General features: G+C 38.9%; 2 protein-coding genes and 1 non-coding gene across 3 annotated transcripts in view; 2 read left to right on the top strand and 1 right to left on the bottom strand.

Annotated features, from left to right (window-relative positions):
• The window catches only part of DOCK7 (dedicator of cytokinesis 7), a 193,924-nt gene that overhangs the window by 107,970 nt on the left and 63,278 nt on the right, over positions 1–22,676 (bottom strand). The gene's annotated exons all lie outside the window — the stretch shown is intronic.
• On the top strand, positions 986–5,662 carry ANGPTL3 (angiopoietin like 3). Its single transcript, XM_049774417.1, has 3 exons — positions 986–1,537; positions 2,366–2,476; positions 5,336–5,662. The coding sequence occupies exons 1-3, from the start codon at positions 1,043–1,045 to the stop codon at positions 5,462–5,464; spliced, it is 735 nt and encodes a 244-aa protein (XP_049630374.1). The 5' UTR covers positions 986–1,042; the 3' UTR covers positions 5,465–5,662.
• Positions 5,881–6,014, top strand: LOC126012521 (small nucleolar RNA SNORA51). The gene has a single exon (XR_007496979.1). It is a non-coding gene; the product is annotated as a small nucleolar RNA SNORA51 (small nucleolar RNA).

Raw genomic sequence — 22,676 nt, 5'->3', positions numbered from 1 at the left:
AGGAAGGAAGGGAGGAAGGGGGAGGGAGGGAGGGGAGGGAGGGAGGGAGGGAGGAAGGAAGGAAGGAAGGAAGAGAGAGAGAGAGAGAGAGAGAGAGAGAGAAAGAAAGAAAGAGAAAGAAAAGAAAGAAAGAAAGAAAGAAAGAAAGAAAGAAAGGAAAGAAGAAAAAAGAAGAAGAAGAAAGAAAGGAGGAAGGAAGGAAGGAAGAAGAAAGGAAGAAGAAAGAGAAAGAAGAAAGAAAGAAAGAAAGAAAGAAAGAAGAAAGAAAGAAAAGAAAGAAAGAAAGAAAGAAAGAAGAAAGAAAGAAAGAAAGAAGAAAGAAAGAAGAAGGAAAAGAAAGAAAGAAAGAAAGAACTAAAAGAAGAAAGAAAAAAAGAAAAGAAAAAGAAAGAAAGAAAGAAAAAGAAAGAAAGAAGAAAGAAAGAAAGAAAGAAAAGAAAGAAAGAAAGAAAGAAAGAAAGAAAGAAAGAAAGAAAGAAAGAAAAGAAAGAAAGAAAGAAAGAAAGAAAGAAAGAAGAAGAAGAAGAAGAGAGAGAGAGAGAGAGAGAGAGAGAGAGAAAGAGAGAGAGAGAGAAAGAAAAGAAGGTGTTTTGGTGGGTGGGTTATTATTAGCAAAATAATTAAAATATACTTTGAAAACTTTCCAATTTTTAGTTTTTCTTCTTTGTTAATACATTCACCAATCAAAAGAATGTAATTTACCCTGGAACATCTATTTTAAAATGATGATAAATTAAAATGAGCCTTTAAAAACAGGTGGGTAATGTAAAATTAAAAATTTAGCTATAATATAGCAAAAGTAAACATGGAAACACTATTTAATCAGGTAGTTGGCTCATTTCTTTGATTCCATTTGGCATTGATCTTATTCAACATGGAAGGTTACATTTGAACAAGTTTACATGGCTTAATGATTAACGATATTCACCTGCCAACCTTACTGTGCATGTGTCAACAGTGGTATATATAGAGTTTAGACAACTAATCTAGCTTAGAGGAAAAGTTAATTCGAAATTCCTTGAAATCAAATAATCTGGGTAAAATGAACACAATTAAGATCTTCTTTGTCATTATTCCTCTAGTTATTTCTTCCAGCATTGATCAAGATTATTTATCACTCGATTCTGTATCTCCAGAGCCAAAATCAAGATTTGCTATGTTGGACGACGTAAAAATTTTAGCCAATGGCCTCCTTCAGTTGGGACATGGTCTTAAAGACTTTGTTCATAAAACCAAGGGTCAACTTAATGACATATTTCAAAAACTTAATATATTTGATCAGTCTTTTTATGACCTATCCTTGCAAACGAATAAAATCAAAGAAGAAGAAAAGGAACTCAGAAAAACTACATCCACACTGCAAGTCAAAAATGAAGAAGTGAAGAATATGTCACTTGAACTCAACTCGAAAATTGAAAATCTCCTAGAAGAAAAAATTCTACTGCAAGAAAAAGTGAGATATCTGGAGGAACAGTTAACTCACTTAATCAAAGACCAACCTGAAATTCAGGAACACCCAGAAGTAACTTCACTTAAAGTAAGTAGAAGCAATGGCTATACATGGTTGTTTGTGATGTGGATCTATTGGGAAAAGCATTTTAGACAAGCTATTTGAAATATGTTGCTGTTTTGTTGACTTTATTTTTCTTAAGGATAACAGACTCTAGAAAATAAAATTCCCATTATAATTTCTAGTTGTTTTTATGTTTGCCTAGTATTATATATAAAAACAAATACTAAGGGCCAGAGAGATAGCATTGGAGGTAGGGTGTTTGACTTGCATGCAGAAGGACAGTAGTTCGAGTCCCGGCATCCCATATGGTCTCCCAAGCCTGCCAGGAGTGATTTCTGAGCATAGAGCCAGGAGTAACCTCTGAGTGCTACTGGGTGTGATCCCCCCAAGCAAAAAAAAAAACAAAAAAACAAAAAAAACCGAATACTATATTCATACAATAATGAAAAATCAATTTACTACATTAAATTACTACAGTATTGCAAATTACTAGATACAAGAAGCTAAAGGGTCATAATATTAAAACAATTTTCCTGTGTTTAAAATGTACAAAATCTACACAGTAAATGGTATCTAGTTATTCCTTAATAAAATAATATGTAATTAAAATAGCTGAAAGTTCAGAAGATCAGATTTTAGATATAGAACATTCTAAATAACACATAAAAACAGAAAGGTACAATGTCTGAAATAAGTGTGCCATAAAAATTGTTCCAATATCTACTATTCACTGTTAGTTTAAAAAAACCTGACTGTGCTAGTGTTTTAGAAAATAAAAATGTACAACTTAATTTAAAAAAAAAAAAGAGGAAAAAAAGAAAGAAACCTAACCAATCTACAACCTCTATCCAGACATTTGTAGAACAACAAGATAACAACATTAAGGACCTTCTCCATACTGTGGAAGAACAGTACAGACAATTACACCAACAGCACAGCCAAATAAAAGAAATAGAAAATCAGGTAAGTGGCTCTTTTATTTTCTGCCCAACCAACCTCTCACATAAAGCGGAAGCTTAAGGAAACAGTAAAGTCTACGATCATTTTAACTAATCCTAGCTAGATAGGAAGTAAAAGATTCAAAGCAGTGAGCAGGTTCTGAAACTAAACCCTCTCAGGAAGTTGTGTGTGATTGAAAAGAACAGAATCCACCTTGTAGAACTGCTGTGAGGAAAGACACATTTAACTCCTAATAAAGTACATCCTCAATCTGCAGCCAAAGTGGTTCTATTAAAAGATACATTAGGCCATAAATCTCTTGCTTCAAATCCCACAGTGGCTTCCCATGTTGCTCATGGTGTCTCGAAACCCCAGATGGAAAAGGTGACCTTGCATTATCCTATGGATTTTTCTGTCATCCCACTTTCTGCTGCTAACCAAGCCTACTGGCAAGCAATCATTCCCGAGCATCTGCCTTGGTAGCTCCCTTTGTCTGCAATGTTCTTCTCCCTGGTGTCTGTAGGTTCCACCTCACTCACTTCCTTTAGATCTTGATCTATAGAAAATTCCCACAAAGAGCCGGAGTTATTGTACAATGAATGAGTCAGGCACGATCCTTGCACACATTCAACTGGGGTTTATTTATTCCCTGCCATTCCATATGGTCTCCTGACCAAAACAAGGAATAATTCCTGAGTGCAAAGCCAGGAGTAACCCCTGGGCATCACTAAGTGGGACCCCCCAAAATAAAACATCAGTACAAATTTTCATAGATGCCTTCATGGATTTAAGCAATGGTAGACTTAAGCACCGGGATTCTCCTCTTAAATCCTTAATTATTTTTGTTATCTTGTCTGTCTCTGAACTAAAATATAATTTTACTGAACAACTGTCTGGTATGTGAGAATATTCAACATGTTGAAAATGTCCAAGACACAGAAGTCAATAAAAACTCAATATGAACACAAGAAACTGTGATCCTGAATATTGCTAGAAACTGAGTGTCTGTCTGATTAACCTACAAAATAAATGAATAACTAGATGAGGAAAGCTTCTTTTAGAATCAAGCTGTGTCAAAAGATATGCATTCCAAATATGTAGCATCATTAATTCAAAACATTCATATAGTAATACAATAAAACAACCATTCAAAAAGGCTCTCAAAATAATATGAGAAGCTAATAAAAATTGCCAATAACTAAAACCAAAAATGAGCCATTTATAATAGGGTATTTTGGGCTTCTAGAAAGTACTTTGATTTCCCAAAAAAAAAAAAAAAAAAGGGCCCGGAAGGTGGCGCTAGAGGTAAGGTGTCTGCCTTACAAGCGCTAGCCAAGGAACGGACAGCGGTTCGATCCCCCGGCGTCCCATATGGTCCCCCCAAGCCAGGGGCGATTTCTGAGCACATAGCCAGGAATAACCCCTGAGCGTCAAACGGGTGTGGCCCAAAAACCAAAAAAAAAAAGAAAGTACTTTGATTTCCATGACCTTATCACATTCTTTTTTCTGAATTATTTTACTATATATTTTGCTAAGTAAACCTGTTCACAAATGCCAAAACTGTTATGAGTGAACTGACATGCATTGTGTGTAATAACAAATATACAATGAATTCAACCACTAAATTTATCTTGGGGGGGGGAGCATCCCAGACAGTGCTCAGGGAGCCCAAGGCTAGTCCTGGCAGTACTCAGCCAAATGGGTCAGACAAAGGCTCACTACTAGAACATGGGGATGTGAAAGAACTAGGACACAGAGGTGCTGGGCCACCCCAATGGGGCTCAGCAACCACTAGGGTCACACATACTAAGGAAGCTTCTAAGTGACAAGCTGCTTCCAAGACTCACGTATTTGTTAGAAGCATTTATACCCAACTAAACTATAACAAATAAACTATAACAGATCCAGGCGTAGGTCTTCGGGAGTTTCATGTGTGCTGGCATCATTAGACTTAAGAGGCAACCAACTTCTTTAGGCCATTAATAAGGAAAAGTTATCAATAAATTAAAAGCCAGTCAGTCCACTTTACTTTTATATAGGACTTTAAAATAACCTGTTTTTAGAACAATTTTGGTGGGGTTTTTGTTTGTTTGTTTTTAACGGGGAAGGGGCACACTCTGTGATGCTCAGAATGTACTCCTGGCTCTGTGCTCAGGGATTACTCCTAGAAGTAATCCAGAGACAAGGGACCATATGGAGTGTCAGGGACTAAACCTAGGTTTGAACCTGAATGCAAGGCAAGCACCCTAACTGCTGTACTATCTCTCTACCCCAAAGCCAGCACACTTCAATAAAAATAAATGGATAAACTGACAATGAGATGTTAAATCTGTGAAAAGTAAGCAAATAAGCCTGCCAATTTGTGAAGTCTACAGATATGTTTTACATAGTAAAACTGTTAAAAAAAAAGCAGTATAAATATGTACTATTGTGTAGCTAGAACACCAAAATTATTTATAGCTTAAGAGTTAATAAATGTAAAACTGCCTGGATTACTGAATAGAATATTAATGATTTCTAGTCATATAAATAGATATTAACATATTCTAAACCAACTCTCTGCTTTTGATCTTGCTGGTATTTATTTTAAACCAGCTGTCTCTTGCCTTGCTCTCCCCCGCTTATTTTTCTAACTCATTAAATGTGCATTTGAATAAATCAAATTAAATATTTGATTAAATATTTAATATTAAATATTAAACCTATTTTGAAAATAGGTTATCTGTAAGATCACAGTGCATGCCAAAGTAATGACATGGTCTGAACTAAAAATGCCTAAGAAGTTATTCTGCTGATATCCTCGCTCAGAACCCCTTGTATATCTGGTCTTTTTTATTGTATATTCAGTACTTTATTAAAAGTAGATTTATATTCTTTCATCAGTTAAGAAGAACAAATGGAATTCAAGAATCCACTGAAAACTCTCTTTCATCCAAAGCAAGAGCACCGAGAACTACTCCTGCCCTTCACTTGAATGAAAAAAAAACTGACGAATATGATAAGATAATTTGATGAAGTTCCTCCTTACAAACTATTATCACCAAATCCCTCAACTTTTGGCACTACCATCAAAACTAAGTATCCAAAGGGGAGGAGAGCTAGTACAAAGGTGAAGGTACTTGCCACGCATGTAGCTGGGACCACATTCAATCAACAGCACTGCATGTCATATGGTCCCTTGAGCAACCAACAAAACTGAAACCAATAGCACCACAACATTGAAAGCCTGAGATCCAAACTACAGCACCCAAGCTTAAAAATATACCTGTCCAGGAGGCAGGCTGGGGAATTGGAGAAAACACGGGAGGGAAAATGACACTGGTGGTGGGGTTGATGGTGGAACATTGTATATCTGAAATTCAAACTGAATAACTGTAGATCACAGTGACTTAATAAAAAAACTTTTTAAAAAGAAAAACCATATTCAAAGCCTCCCAATGCTTACCACAGGCTGTGTTCTTTACACTGACTGTATAGAAAGAGGAGGTACAGTAAATGCACCCCATGTACACCTCAACCCAGGCCCTTTGCCTGGTTTGTATTGTGAATGGGGTGGACAAAAAAAACAAAAAACAAACAAAAAAAAACACATATCCAAAGTCTTTTCAAAAGGGAATGAGAAAAATTGACCAAATACAATGTATTCACTCAAAATGAATTCTGATATTTTTTTCTTACACCCTATAAAACACAGTGTGGATTTTCTTGTGTCATGTGCTTCTCCCTATAAATCCACTTGTCCCTCACCTCAGTATCTGCAGGTTCCATGTTTACTGATTCTGTTAATTTTTGTTTGTTTGTTTGTTTTTGTTTTTGGGTCACACTCAGCAGCGCTCAGGGGTTACTCCTGGCTCTATGCTCAGAAATTGCTCCTGGCAGGCTCGGGGGACCATTTGGGATGCCAGGATTCAAATCACCGACCTTCTGTATGAAAGGCAAATGCCTTACCTCCATGCTATCTCTCCGGTCCTGATTCTGTAATTTTTACTGACTCAACTGTAGGTTGAATCTGTAGATGAGAACTTATGGACAGGAGGCATCAATTATAGAGGACTTAAACATCTACAAATTCTGATATCCTGATATCATACAGCCTCTTGGCCTAGCAGATAGCAAAGATGACAGTATTTAAGTTTGGTAGGGAGTCAAGTTATACGTGGGTTTTTTTTTTTTTTTTTCATTACAGAAAGGTAGGCACTCCTAACATCACATTACCCAAACACTGTTCAAGAGTCAATCGTACTATCAATTTTATTGAATGATAGTGGTATTGCATGGTACTGTGATGTTATCATGTAACGTCATGATGTAAGAGGTACATGCTGAAATATTTAAGGGGTTAAGAGTTTTGGTGTTCTGTAAGGAGGGCACATTTCAAAAATACTGGGAACAATTTGTGTTGCTGGGAATGTAGAGAGCAAAAAATTCTCATCCACTGCTCATGGGAATGCTGCCTGGTCTGACCCCTATGGAAAATAGTTGAAAAGATTTTTAGTAAGCTAAGATTTGATCTGTCATATGAACCACCCCTTTGGGGTATCTATTCCCAGAAAAGAAAAACACTGATCCAAAGAATTTATGCACACTGCTATTCATTGCAGCTCTCAATACAATAGCTAAGAGTTGGAATCAAGCTAAATATCCAACAACAGATGAGTGGATCATGAAGATGTGATACATATATACAATGAACTACTATATAGCTATAAGGAATGATGCAATTATGCATTTTGCTGCAATATGGATGAAACAGAGAGATGTTAAAAGAAGTAAGCCAGAAGAAGAACAAATATAGAATGATATGACTTATATGTGGTATTTAGAATAACTGCATGAAGAAATATAATGGCTTAAATGTGAATTAAGGAGTTAATGGCTCCAGAGTACAGGGAGCAGAAGGAAAGAAATTGAGTGGAGGAGGAGAAACACAAATATGACATAAGGGAGTCCAAGTGCCTTGGTGGTACATTGGTGGTGTTAAAAAGAAACAAACAGTAAATATTCAAATTAAAGTCAACAGAATTAAATCATGAGACCAAAACTTTCACAATCAAAACTTAAAATGGGCCTATTATGCTGGCAGGCTGGGGAAGAGAGTTGGCATGGGATGCACTCTGGGAACATTGATGGAGGGAAGTCAACATTGGTGGTGGGATTGGCCCTGATACATTATATGTCTGAAACCCAACTATGAAGAACTTGTAGGGGTCAGAGCAATAGCACAGCAGGTAAGGCATTAGCCTTGCATACAGCCAACTCAGGACAAAATTTGGCTTCGATCCCTAGCACCCTGTATGATTCTCTGAGCCTGCCAGGAGCAATTTCTGAGTACAAAGCCAGGAGTAATACCTGAGCGCCGCTGGGTGTAGCCCAAAAACCAAAACAAACAAACAAACAAACAAACAAAAAGTGGTTTTTGGGAAGCTTCACAGTAAGGGGACTTCATTCATTTATTCCTTCCTTCATTCATGGACTGGGCATTAGAATTGCAAAACTGAAAGAGGAACAATTCTGGCCTTTGCAGAACTTAAAAATAATGACACATTTGTTGGCAATTATTATTCTAAGTATTTTTATACCCACCACTTATCACATCTACATGTCTTTTCTTAATTATACCCATCACAGTTTAATTTGATGACTTATAATTATCATAATTATAATGATTTATATTAAGTAAAACATTTTAATTAAGTGCTATAGACTTTGATAGGATAGATACTTTAAATAAACTCTTAAGAATCTATCTACCTTCTTAAACAAATTTTCTTCAGCTATTTGGAAGATGGAAAAGAAAAAAAAATACAGCCAGAAAATGTTCCATATAAAATGTTCAGAATTAATTACTTCAATATTGTGTCTGATCAAAACTAAATCAATGAAGATTATTCTGCTCCCCGCAAATATGTAATAAGTAAAATAGAAGGAGGCATATAGTCCAAAAATCCTATTTTGAGTATCCACGAATAATGTGCAAGTATTTATTTACGGAGTTAAAAGACAATACATGATTATGTCACATTCTGATGTCAGAGAGTTTGTATAAGAGTTTAAAGAAATGTCTTGCATGTGGCCAGCCCTATTCTGTTTCTTTAGCATTGCATGGGGGGGTTGGGGGGAGAGAGTCCATGCCAACTGAAAACAGCCATTGAGAACCACTGGACTTTGCAAAATCCCCTTCCCCAAAATGACATCAAGTGTGTAAACAGAGAATATTTAACCATTCAATATTTGTTCACTTAAACTACCAGTTAGTCAGTCCCTCAATAGGAGAACCTACTTAGTGATATATTTAGAATCCAAATCTTCCTCTTGTTTTTGTTTTTGGGCCATACTTGGCAATGCTCAGGGGTTATTCCTGTCTCTGCACTCAGAAATGACTCCTGGCAGTGCTAGGGGGACTTTTTTGGATGCTAGGGATAAAACTCTATCTCAGGTGCCAGGCAAGTACCCTGCAAACTATACTATGGCTTAGGCTCCAGTATCCAAATCTTTCTTCTAAAATACCCAAAATAAAGGCTGACAAGTTCAGATTGCTCATTTCTGTCAATATGTCAACATTCTCTACTAGTCAGCCTTGTAAGGTAGATACCTACCATCATTAAGAAAAATATGGAATTTTTCCTTAAAGTAACTGTGATTATCAGAGCAATTATTATCTGCTATAAATTCTTTGAAATAGAAATAAGTTTTAGTTTTGGGCCTTATCCAGTAGTGCTCAGGGATCACTAATAACAAGCTCAGGGGACCATATTTGGTTCCAGACAACTGCATCTTACCCACTTGACTAATGCTCTGGTTCCAAAATAGAAGTAATTTTTGACAGGGTGTTTTGACCACACCAGGTGATGCTCAGTGTAACTCGTGGCTTTGTACTTAGGAAATTCCTGGCACACTCAGACTCTCTGGGATACTGGGGTACTCAGGTCAGCCAAGTGCAAGGCAAGCACCTTACCAGCTTTACTGAGAATTCTGGCAAAGCAAAACAGAAATAAATTTTTAAATCAGAGAAAAAATAAATTAATTTTTTCCCAAATTTATTCTCTTCTTTTTCTATAAAGAAATAAAGCTAATATAGAAAACCAACTCCATACTTAATAAAAACAACATTATTGTGTTGTTATTGGGGACCATCCCACTGTGCTCAGGACTTCCTCCTGTCTTCTGTGCTCAGGTGCTCAGGGATACTGTTGGCAGGGTTAAGAGACCATCTATGGTGCCAGAGTTAGGCCAATCACATACAAGGCAAGAGCCTTACCCACTGTATTACTATTCCTCCAGGCCCAACAAATAGTGAACAAATCTCATAGTAGGACTGATCATTAGCTGACCAGAAAGCCAGTTCATAGAATAAAAAATAATGTTCAACTAATGACCACACCTAAGAGAAATGTATACTGGAGGGCTTATCTCATAAGTTGAATGGTCTGAACAAATGTTCTGCAAGCCTGTGTTAGAACCTTGGTGCCATATGGACCACTGAGCACTTTCAGGAATAACTCCTATGCATACAGCTAAGCATTGTCCCTGAGCACTGCTACCTGGGGTCCCCAAGTCAAAAATAAACAAAAATTATGAATACGGAGAGATAGCACAGCGGCGCTTGCCTTGCAAGCAGCCGATCCAGGACCAAAAGGTGGTTGGTTCAAATCCCGGTGTCCCATATGGTCCCCCATGCCTGCCGGAGCTATTTCTGAGCAGACAGCCAGGAGTAACCCCTGAGCACCGCCGGGTGTGGCCCAAAATCAAAACAAAAAAAACCAAACCAAAACAAAACAAAACAAAAAAAATTATGAAAAATTGGTCTAATACATTTTACATGAGAATTGCCTTAAACTCTACATTTTAGCAAAGATAATTAAAATGACTTTAAAGAAGCCTATTAACATTGTCAGTATTTTTCTACAAGAAACTTTAACTTTGTGGGGGCTGGGAGTAGGATGAAGGTTTAGGCCACATCTGGCAGTGCTCAGGGCTTACTCCTGGTCCTATGCTCAAAGGTCATTCCTGGAGGTGCTCAGGGAGCATATGTGGTGCTGGGAATTGAACCCAGATCCACTGTATGTAAGGCAAACAAATTAGCCCTCCACTCTCTTTCTCTCTCACCCAAATAGGTGTCTCAATTTATTGGTCAGCATATAGGAATATATATATTTGAAGGAGTGAATCTTACTTCTAAAACACATAGTGTTAAAAAACTAGGAACGTGTCAACAAGACATTGATTTACGAAGAAAAACTTTTACGAGACTCTAAAATAATTAAGGAACTTGAGATTAAACAACTCGTTTACTTACATCAATTTTACAAACAATACTTAAGAAAATGGGTGTCTGTCTAATCTGCAGTTATCAATGCATCTTTTTTTTTCCCTTTCATTTTCAAGAGAATTCTGAATTCTAAATTCACTGTTCTGTAGTGAAGAAATCTACTTACATTTTACAAATTGAGCTAGAAGACCTAAGAGAACAGCATTAATTTGAATATTCCTTCCAGTTGGGCAATCATGAAACTAACTACAGGTTAAACAGAGTTGAACTTTCTGGCCATGTGCCCAGCCATGTGCCCTCCCAAAACACACAGTTGGTGTTTACTCAGGACTACAGAACAAAAGGACTCTTTACCTGCACAGAAAGTTTCTCAGGTATAGTTTTTCTAGAATCAGTGTTTTATTTTCCTAGCTTCAAAGTATCTTCCCAAAGTATTAGTTAATATTAATACTTCAGTGTTGGCTTTAAAATCTCAATTCCCAAATCAACATTTTCTCTAGAGGTTTTAAAAAATATACCTGTTTAGCCTACAAGTTAAGTTGGCTCTAACTAAACTAGGTAATTTACTTCTTTACCTTCCTTAGAAAACTTTTTTTAATACATTTTCACATGCACATGAAAGCTACAATTACTGGCATACAGGAATCAATGACACTCATTTATATGTGAAGCTAAGCCCTTAGGAATATTTAAAAATAATAGAGGAACTACCTATGAATCTGTCTCCATTATCTACCTTCTTTAAGAAGCTGGTGGTGGGATGAGGATGTGAGGAAAGTAACCTCAACGGCTACTACAAGAAATCAAAGCAAAAATTAAAATGGAGAAGGAAGAAGAATATGCTGGAAAACTTAAATTGGGAAGCTAGATACAATCAACCAAGATGTTGATCCAGCCAAAATCAGGTTCAGTCAGCCCTAAATGAACATGGCAAATTATAAAGGCAATAAATTAAATATTAAACTCAACCCACATTACTGCGGTTTAATAGCTTGGTAGTAAATCCTTAATGGGAGATCTTAGAAACAGATTTCATCACTTGAAGATGAAACAAACTAACACGCTAGCTCAAAGAACCTTCAACAATCTAAATTCTTATATATCATCTACCCATAGATTTGGAGGGGGGCCCACACTCGACGGCATTCAGGGGTTACTCTTGGCTCTGCGCTCAGAAATTACTTCTGGCAGGCTCAGAGGACCCTATGGGATGCTGGGGATCAAACCCAAGTCATTTTGGCAAATGTCCTACACGCTGTGCTATCTCTCCAGCCCCAACTCATAGATTTTTCTTTTGGGAGGGCCACACCCAGCAGCTCTCAGGGATTACTCCTGCCTCTCTTCTCAGAAATCGCTCCTGGCAGGCACGAGGGACCATATAATATGCCGGGGATTTGAACCACCGTTGGTCCTGGGTTGGCTACTTGCAAGGCAAATGCCCTCCCACTCCGGCCCCTCCAGGTACAATTTTTTTTTGGGGGGTCACCCCTGGCAGCGCTTAGGAGTTACTCCTGGCTCTATGTTCAGAAATCGCTCCTGGCAGGCAGGCTCAGAGAGATGCCGGGATTTGAACCACTGTCCTTCTGCATGCAAGGCAAATGCCCTACCTCCATGCTATCTTTCCAGTCCCCCAACTCATAGATTTCTTTTTTTTTTTTTTGGTTTTTGGGTCACACCTAGCAGTGCTCAGGGGGTTACTCCTGGCTCTACGCTCAGAAATTGCTCCTGGCAGGCTCGGGGGACCATCTGGGATGCCAGGATTCGAACCGCTGTCCTTCTGCAAGCAAGGCAAAAGCACTACCTTCATGCTGTCTCTCTGGCCCAACCAACTCATTGATTTTTGATGAGAGAATGATTCCAATCATTTCTTTCTCTTTCATCCCTTTCCACAACTTTCTAAGTGAGTTCCATTCAATAAAAACTACCTTGCTTCAAAAGCAAACAAAACTCTATTTTCCAAAAATAAAACAAATGTAACGTAAATATGTCATTCCTGACAGTTTCCCTTCTGGACGGAGTTGTGATTGGGCTTTTAGGTCGCATCTATCTAAGCTCAGAAGTTACCCTGGCTCGGTGCTCAGGGATCACTCCTGGCTGTAATCGGGGCACCAGATAGGGTCCAGGGGACCAAACTAGGGTCAGCTGCATCCAAGAAACACACCTTAATCCCTGTATGAGTTCTCCAGTCCAATGTTTTCTAGTATTTCTCCATTCTCACACAAGTATACTTGGTTCTGTACCCTTCTGCCATAACTTTTTTTTTTTCTGCACATAAAACTCAGAATTCTTTACCAGGAGAATCCTGGGAAAGAAAGGATTTTGTTACTTGGGGTTCACAAAACTGTCTCCTTTTGGCCTCACCTCTACCCAAAGTTCTCATCTCCCCATAAAAGACTCCAAAGGTTTCCTGTCAGTGCACTTCATTCACTCTCCATCTCTTTTACCTCACTCCAAAACTCCTTCCAAACCTGACTTCCCCTTTTACCCTACATCACTACTAAAATTGCTACTATGCTCTGAGGATTACCCCTGACAGAATATAAAGAGGGTTATCCGTCGGCAGAGCATCACTACAGCACATTAAGTCCCTGTCCGTCAGTAACAAGAAACAAATCAAGACCTTCAATCATGATATTCAATATCTTCTACACTAACCTCAGAAATTCCCTCTCTCTCCACTCTCATGGAACCACCTATTTTTCCAAAAATAAAGACACAGAATCTACACAGTCATCTGAGACCTCTATTTCTGTTCCTTTCCTGCCCACTTTCTTTTACAAGCTTCTGAAATTCAACATACAAATGCAAGCTCAGCATACTTAACTGCTGCCTTTGCTGCTCCAGTACCTCTCTACCCATGCATGCCTTGCTCACCCCTTCAATCTTTTCTTCCTCTTCTCTTTCCTTTTTTCCTCCCTCATTTCTTCCTTTACTCCTCCTTCCCTTTCCCTCCCTCCCTCCTCCTCTCAGCAATAGCCCTAATATTCTTGTAGTCATAGAAGTTTAAAACCCAGAAGGTAGCCATGTCTGCCTTTTTACTTAACTTTGTAGTAAATCGCCTCTCTTAAAGTACAAGTCTTTCAAGCCAAATTCTATCTTCTTTCTGCCCACTTCTACTACAAGGCACCTGCCAAAGGTGACTTTGAGTATTAAATTAAAGTATTAAGTCGTCTCCTGTTTGGCCTCCTCATTTTTGTCCAATTCCCCTCAATCTTCCCTACTACTTTGGGCACAATCCCTACAATGTCTGACTATTACTTTGGCCTCGGCCATTCAAACAAGCCTATTAAGAGTGTCACAGCTACGGGTCATAAATAAATAAATAGGGGCCCGGAGAGATAGCACAGTGGTGTTTGCCTTGCAAGCAGCCGATCCAGGACCAAAGGTGGTTAGTTCGAATCCCGGTGTCCCATATGGTCCCCCGTGCCTGCCAGGAGCTATTTCTGAGCAGACAGCCAGGAGTAACCCCTGAGCACCGTCAGGTGTGCCCAAAAACCAAAAATAAATAAATAAAAGTAAATATATATATATATATATATCTTCACAGGGTTCTGGAGTTATGGGATGAAATGGCTCCTAGAGCCACAATTTTCTTTTAGAATCTTACTAGGAATTATCAAATCTGGTCACTGAAATTAAAATTCTCAAATCTACTCCCTTGAATTAAAAATCTGGTCATTTACAATTTAAATTGTACATGAATTATGTCAACTTCTCTACAGCTTATTATCATATGAAAGAATGATTTCTTCCCATCTCCTACGAAATGATGTCTGTGGAAGATGTGTGATGTTTATTACATAAGCTTGTATCCGCCACATAGCTGTACCCCCACAAAAATATGTACCCCCAACTAGAAGAGCATAAACATACAGAACCAAATCCAGATCTCATCCAGCTAGCTATTCAAGAATTTCTATCTTCAAACCCCAATTTTTACCATTTTTTTAAACCCCAGATAAACTTTCCAGTCTCATAAAATTTAACAACTTCTATCTTTTTAACTTGAAAGTTTGCACTGCACCTGGCAGTGCGGAGGCAGGGTTTACTCCTGGATCTACATTCAGGGATCACTCAAAGAGTGGACATGGGGGACCAGAGGTGATGCTGGGGATTGACTCCAGCTCAGTTGCATTCAAGGCCCCCAAATCATCACCTTTATAGTATCTTAACATCATTTCAGGTAGCTAGTCTGGATACCGCGCCTTTCTGCTTGACTTAGATATTATGTATTTTTCACATAGTATTTCATTTCTCCTCCTCAGACCTCTTAAACGGAGGTCCCTTTCTTTGGAATCAATAATGCAGTATCACTGGCTATGATTGTTGCAGAGCAAACAAAGCACAGTAAACCTGGTGAATTTACAAAGCCATATCATAAAAACTCCAAAGGCAGCAAGATTTGATCTATTTGATTTAGAGGATTCCCATCCCATCTCTTTGATCTGTGTGAAGATCCCTGAAAGCAAGTATGTGTGTGTATATATATATATATATATATATATATATATATATATATATATATATATATATATACATATATATACACACACACACATATATATATACATATATATATATATATATACACACACACACACACACACACACATACACACTGCTCGTGTCTACCTACTGTCATAGGCTGCATTTACATTCTTTGTTGTCCCAAAATCAGCATATTTTTTCGTGCCTGCTGCCTTTCTTCCTTATAGCTTAACAAATGGAAATCAATGAACTCATTCACTAAGTGATCAGGCAGTCTTTATGCCTGCAATTTGCTGTAACTTAGAGAAAATAGAAGGGAATCATGCTGAGCAAACTGAGTCAAAAGGAAAAGGAGAAATTCATCATGACTGTTCCCATTAGTAGAATATGAAGAAACATATCAAAGGCATAGACAATGGCCAGTGGTAACAGACTGAAAAGTCTGCCCACAAAACTGAGTTTTGTTTTTGTTGTTTTGTGCTTTGGTATTGGGGAAGGGGGTCACATGGCAATTCGCAGGAATTCCTCCTGACTCCGCACTCAGGAATAACTCCTATTGGCACTCAGGGGACCATACGGAATGCTGGGAAGCCAACCCAGGTGGGCCATGTACAAGGCAAGCACCCTGATACTATCACTCACTGTGCTATCTCTCTGGCCCCTAGAGCTGAGTTTTTGCTTAGCTGAAAGAGGAGGCAGAAGGGTAAGAGAGAAGGAAAGGGACTTAGAGACAGGGATGGAGGGACAGTGATACTCTGCTGATGGGTGGGACAAGATAATATAGTATTCTTGAAACATCCATATTAACAGTGGTGTAATGATGAGATCTGAATGGAAAGATAAGTAACTATTATAATTATAAGTAACTATTTTAATACAACAAAAAAGTATTAATAATATACCTATAGTCTTACGTAAAATTAAAGTTAAAAATGGGACCTAAGAGATAATACCGGGGATAAGGCTAACCATGTTTGTTTGAATCCAGACATCACAGAGGATCTTCTAAGCACTGCCAGGAGTAAGTCTGAGCAATACTAGATGTGGCCCAAGAACAAACCCAACAAAGCCGGAAGCTGAAGGTAAGGAACATAAATAGAGTTACTGCCAATAAAATTCTGTATTTTTAAAAAAGATTTTCACCAATCAGGAACTATCTGCCTCCTTTCCAAAAGCTATTTCAAATATCTCTGCACACTTTCACATTCTGTACAATTCCAAACAATCAAATTTCCTTGGGATTTTCTTCCATTACTAACCATTGTAAACACTGCATTCACAAATGTGCTACCAAGTGATCATTCAATAAAGCAGTTTTGTAAATGGGAAGAAAAAAAAAGTGAGTAAATGGTTGATGCTTTCATTAAAGTCCAAAGTGTTCTCAAGGCAAATCAACTTGAGCAAAATTACTCAATTGGTGGGAAAAGTGCAGTTCAAGGTTATGAAAGAGGGATTAATCATCTCCTAGGGCTCATTTTTATAAAACAGTTTCAGCAGCATTTCAGAAAATACAGGGTACCAAGGTTTCCATCTAAAACCTAGAAAGTCTTCCTAAATTTAAGTCTGACTCTAGGAACAATCACCCATCTAATAAAATAATCAAGTATATTTGAAAAAAACAGTCATGTAACAAACTGAAGGCTGGAAGAAAGCTTGGAGGGTTAAAATACCCACGCACCACATGTAATTCCCCCACACACTACATGGCCCCATAAGCAACAACAGATGTAGCCCTGTTGAAGGCATGGGCCTAGCCTGGCCTGGCAACACCTAAGTACCCCTGGGGCTAGCTCTAATGGTCCCAACTACTCCTAAACTAAAGTTTCATCTCGCTCCCAGGTTCAAGGACTGAACCACTGGCCCTGTTAGCTGAGTATAGCTTCCGAGCCCCCTATAGTAGTGTTTGGGAAACCTGCCTCCTTTCACCAGCCCCCCTTACAAGTGCAAGGCCCTAACTTTATCTTCAAAACAGCAATTAAACCTCCATTTCCACACCCAATGTACAGGGGTCATGATAGAACCTTGGCAAACCAACTTTACAGGGTGGTCACTGCAAAGGAAAGTGTCAGATCAGAAAGGTCTTATAAACTGCAAGGTTCCCAGTAAAAGCACCCACGAGGAATTCAGAGAGATAGCACAGCAGGGAGGGCATTTGCCTTGCAAGTGGCCAATCCAAGTTTGATTGTCGGTATCCCATAGGGTCCTCCAAACATGCCAAGTGCAATTTCTGAGTGCAGAGTCAGGAGCAACCCCTGAGCGCTACCAGGTATGGCCTAAAAACCAAAACCAAAAACCAGGCACATAGATAAAGACTGGGTGTTGGTCTCTTACTTCACATGCACCTCAGGAAAAAGCTTAAACAAATGCTTCCTCATGCTCTAGGAAACTAACTGATTCCTTCCCTTGGGCTGTGCACTGACACTCAGCTTCAAACACAGGCCCTGCATAGAGACAAGACCGGTGGCTCTGTCCAAGTGTTAGGAAACCAGGGCTCCCTCCACTCACCAATTTTGCGCTGCTAAAATAAACAAGAACCAATCAGATAAGACTAAAAGCTAGAGTAGCTTATCTGGGTTAAAACAAACTCAGAAAGCATGGCCATCATTTAAGATCTCTATGAAAACTAAAAACAAATAGAAAGACAAATACTCTAAAACTAGATGTTATACAGTTGAACAGGGAAAAAATACTGAACCTTCATTTTCACTGAAATGGGATGTTCTTTGATTTGAATTGTAAGGAACTGCCATAGCACGATGAGCAATACATAAGGCATTATCATTAACAAGGATCATAAATATTTTCACATCAAACCACTGCAGAAGTTGTCATGTCCTATTCATGCTTATTACTATTTAGAACATGAGGTCATTTTTTAAAAATAAATTCTTTATGATTTAGCATTATGAGATAGTTACAAAGTTGTTCACGAGTTTCCGTTATACAATGTCCAATAAACAGCAGTACACATTTCCTGCCACCAATGTCATTTGGTCGTTTTTAGACAAGCTTCTAGAGCCGGTTCTCTCATTTATTCCTGGAGAACCACAGCCATCACAGTTTTAATATTTTGATTGCTTTACTTCTACAGAATGAAGTAACTGATTGAACCAACTGTCTCGGCTATGCTGGGAATTTTATCTGATGCATTTAAAAACAGTGTCAAAGGGACAGAGTGAGAGAGAGAGAGAAAGTGAGAGAGAGAAAGAGCACAGGAGGGATAGATACAAAACATGAGTATATTCAGATTAATTTATAGAATTATATTTAATGAGAATAATCAAGGGAAGAGGCAAATATTCCTACTTGCTAACTAAAGTTCAGATCAAAATGAATTATATCCTTTCCTTATGAACAACAAAATAGTCTCACATTTCGAAGAATGTAGAAATGCAATCAGTTCTACATTCTTTTTTTTTTTTTTTTTGGTTTTTGGGCCACACCCGGTGACGCTCAGGGGTTACTCCTGGCTATGCGCTCAGAAGTCGCTCCTGGCTTGGGGGACCATATGGGACGCCGGGGGATCGAACCGCGGTCCGTCCGAGGCTAGCGCAGGCAAGGCAGGCACCTTACCTTTAGCGCCACCGCCAGGCCCCCAGTTCTACATTCTTAGCAATACTATATTTGCTAGAGATTCTTTTCAAAAAGCTGGAAGAAAACCCGAGATCGAAAAGTTCAACCAGTGATTACAACTAAGGCTATTTATTGGGTGAAAAAAAAAAAGGGCTTACTCAAACTTGAACAAACTTGCCAAAAATAACATGGTCAATGACGTAGCTCTTAAAAATGCGATGTTGATGAAACATACAATCACTTGCCCAACTAGAAGTACCTTGATCTTTACAACTGAGATGCAAGAGAGATGATCATAAGCAAATCTGAAACCCAAGTGACTTTATACATGATCTAGACTTGAGGCAACATTCAGGGGAATTCAGCTCTTTAACACCCATTGGTGGGAGGAAAGGGAGAACTTATGAAACTCTCTGTTGGGGCCAGCAGTGTGAGCAAAGGGCAGACATGTCCTTGACCCAAGCTTGATTCTCAGCCCCATGTGGTTTCACCCAAGTATCCTTGTATGTAGCATCAGGCAGCCCAGAGCATCCTGTCTCTGTAGGGTCTGAGAGCACTGCATCATAGAGTTATGCTGAACTGACACAGAGAATTGGTGGTGGGGACACTGCTCTGACTGAGCACCACTTGGGAGTCCTTTTAGGGCTAAACCCAAAGGAGAAAATCCCCAACTTCATATATATAATATATATCTTAATAACAGATTTTGAATGTCTTTGAGAAAGCTCAAGAATATTTTTAAAACATTTTTTGGGGGGGGCCACACCTGGCGATGCTCAGGGGTTACTCTTGGCTGTCTGCTCAGATATAGCTCCTGGCAGGCACGGGGGACCATGTGGGACACCGGGATTCGAACCAACCACCTTTGGTCCTGGATCGGCTGCTTGCAAGGCAAACGCCGCTGTGCTATCTCTCCGGGCCCTTTTAAAACATTTTTTACATGTAAAAGTTAACACAAATAAAAAAAGAAATTAGGCCAAAGCAATAATAGTACAGTAGGTAGGGCACCCGTCTTTCATGTGGCCAACCTGGATTTGACCCCCAGAGCCCCTATGGTCCCTTGAACATTGCTAGGAGTAAATCCTGAGTTCAGACAGGAGTCATCCCTATGCACTGGTGGGTGTGAGCCCAAAACAATAACAACAAAAAGAAACTAAATGAAAATATACCCAAAATATGACATGAGACCCTTTATAAAATACTCTTTTCAATAGAGTAAGCAAATATTTTCTCAAAATACACACTGATATGTTCATATCTCTGTGGGTTTTTTCTTTATAGAAATTTGAGCCCTCTGGAATATCAATTGTGTGTAACCTATAAAATAGATAACCATACTGGTTTTAGTCAGACTCCAGAGGGTAATGACAACTTTACTTTTTCAATTTCTCAATTAGTACAACAGCTGCTTGTATATATAATTGGATCATAGTTTATCCTAAAACATTTATCAGGTAAAAAAGCAGGTGAAAACCTTCAAACTGAACAAGAACATATTGCTGTGTTACTGTGATCTGAGAGAATTCAGCCAGCAATTCCTTAGAGAACTTTCTTTTTTTGTTGTTTTTGTTTGTTTGTTTGTTTGTTTTGGGGGGGCACACCCGTTTGATACTCAGGGGTTACTCCTGGCTAAGCGCTCAGAAATTGCCCCTGGCTTGGGCGGACCGTATGGGACACCGGGGATCAAACCACCGTCCTTCCTTGGCTAGCGCTTGCAAAGCAGACACCTTACCTCTAGCGCCACCTCTCTGGCCCCTCTTTAGAGAACTTTCCATAGATGTTTATGGTCTCCCTCAGGCAGGCTGCAACTTAATAGCCTTCCACCTTCTCTCATAATTCAAAAAGGATTTCTATCTCTGCTAGGCTTTCTAACTATACTAAAGATTGTTTTATAAACTATGAATTTTGAAAAAAAAAAAAAGACAGGCTGTCAGGACAAAGATCTTTTGGTTTTGTTTCTTTGGGGAGGCTTGGTAGGGCCATTGGGCCACACCAAATGGTGCTGAGCAATCACTTCTAGCAGCGCTCAGGGGACCATATGAGACGCCAGAACTTGCCACTTTCAAGGCAAGCGCCCTACCCAATGTTCTATCTCTCTGGCTCTTGAAAAATTTTTTCTGTTTTGTTTTGTTTGGGCCAGACCCAGTGATGTTCAGGGGTTACTCCTGGCTATGCACTCAGAAAGCGCTCCTGGCTTAGGGGACCAAATTGGTCCTGGCTTGGGAGACCATGGATACTGGGGGATCAACCACGGTCCGTCCTGGGTTAGCCCATGCAAAGCAAACGTCCTACCGCCTGGGTCACCATTTCTGTGCCTCTTGAGAGTTTTTTTTAACACTACCAAGTAAGCAATTAATCTGACTAGATATTCAAGTGCTGTGATAGCCAAAGCCCCAGAATAATAGTAAGCAGACCAGCAGCAACTTTTTTCATCTCTCCCTTCTTAATCAGTCTCTTACCAAGAGTCCAACTGCCCAAGATCATTATGCTTCCAAATCAGCTCCATCAAATTGAGTGCAAGTGGGTAAATGTAATCTAATAATGTCAATGATATTAAGAACGACTAAAGTCCACAGAGTATTGAAGTATGTCAAGTGCTTTGCAAGAGGCTTTACAAAACATATTAACCTATGCAATCCTCACAAATTCCTAAGACAGAGATATTTTTATTATGCATTGGTTAAGTCAGGGAGGACAATCTATCCTTATTATAAATCACTGCTAAAAATATTTTTGAGTGGCTCTAAAATACTAGTTATAGAAACTTATCCTTCAAATTTTCATATGTATAAATCATAGTTTCAAATAAAATCATTATTTCTTTTTTTTTCTTTTTTTAGTTTTAGGGCCATACTCAGCCCTAAAACAAAAAAATCTAAAACCCTCACAAGTTCTGGAGACTTTATGGGGGGGTCAAGGAGGGAGCCTTGTATAAGGCAAATGCTTTCTACCTGCTGTGCTATCCCATCCCCCCACAGCGATTTTTTTGATTGGTTAATTTTTGAGTCACGCACAACAATTCTCAGGGCTTGCTGCTGGCACTGTGCTCAGGGACCCATATGCAGTGAGAAAAACAAACTGGAGTTGGTTGCGTGGAAGCAAGTTCCTTCACCCCTAGACCTATTTTATTTAGTTCCTACTATGATCTGTTTTTTGCCGTTTTTTCTTTTTTGTGGGGGGCCACACCCAGTGATACTCAGAGGTTACTCCTGGCAACGTGCTCAGAAATCGCTCCTGGCTTGAGAGACCATCTGGCACGCCAGGGGATCAAACCGCAGTCCGTCCTAGGCTAGTACATGCAAGGCCTTACCACTTGAGCCACCACTCTGGCCCCTTCTACTATGATCTTTTAAAAGACGTCTCCAAAATCACTCTCCACTGAACGTGGTAGTCATTCATTTCTATACTGGATAATTATAATTTCTGTATAACTACCCTTACAGTGTTAAATATTTCAAGTGATAAAATGTACAATCATAAAAACCACAATCCAAAACCCAGTGAACAAGAACATGTTATGGTACAGACAAGTTATGGCACTTCCCTGGTACATATTCACAAGATTTCCATACACTTATATGCCAGAACCTTGGTAACTTAAAAATTAGTTAGACAAAGGAAGCAGTGAATCTGTTTAGTTAGGGTGATGGGGAGTGAACTTTTCTAGTGACATGACAGCAAATATAATTCTGAATAAGGAGTCAAACACATATCTGGGAGACAGAGTGGGGGGCAAAGGGAAGACCAAATGGAAACCACTTTGGCGAGAATGAGCTTGGTCTGTTCAAGTATGAACAAAAAAAAAAAAAAAAAAAGTCGCTGGGACTAAAATTAAATGAGAAAAACCGGGAGAGCAAGATCTGAACAGAAAGAAGGCAGGAGCCAGTTCAGAGA

Source organism: Suncus etruscus, chromosome 6 (genome assembly GCF_024139225.1).
Source record: "Suncus etruscus isolate mSunEtr1 chromosome 6, mSunEtr1.pri.cur, whole genome shotgun sequence".
In the NCBI taxonomy this organism is placed as follows: Eukaryota; Metazoa; Chordata; class Mammalia; order Eulipotyphla; family Soricidae; genus Suncus; species Suncus etruscus.
The sequence above is the reverse complement of the archived record's forward strand: the minus strand, read 5'-3'. Positions and strand labels throughout refer to the sequence as shown.

Excerpts from the sequence above, each read along its gene's own strand:
- ANGPTL3 (XM_049774417.1), top strand. The coding sequence starts at position 1,043 with ATGAACACAATTAAGATCTTCTTTGTCATTATTCCTCTAGTTATTTCT. Across the intron at positions 1,538-2,365 it reads CAGAAGTAACTTCACTTAAA|ACATTTGTAGAACAACAAGA; the intron begins GTAAGTAGAAGC and ends ACCTCTATCCAG. Across the intron at positions 2,477-5,335 it reads TAAAAGAAATAGAAAATCAG|TTAAGAAGAACAAATGGAAT; the intron begins GTAAGTGGCTCT and ends TTCTTTCATCAG.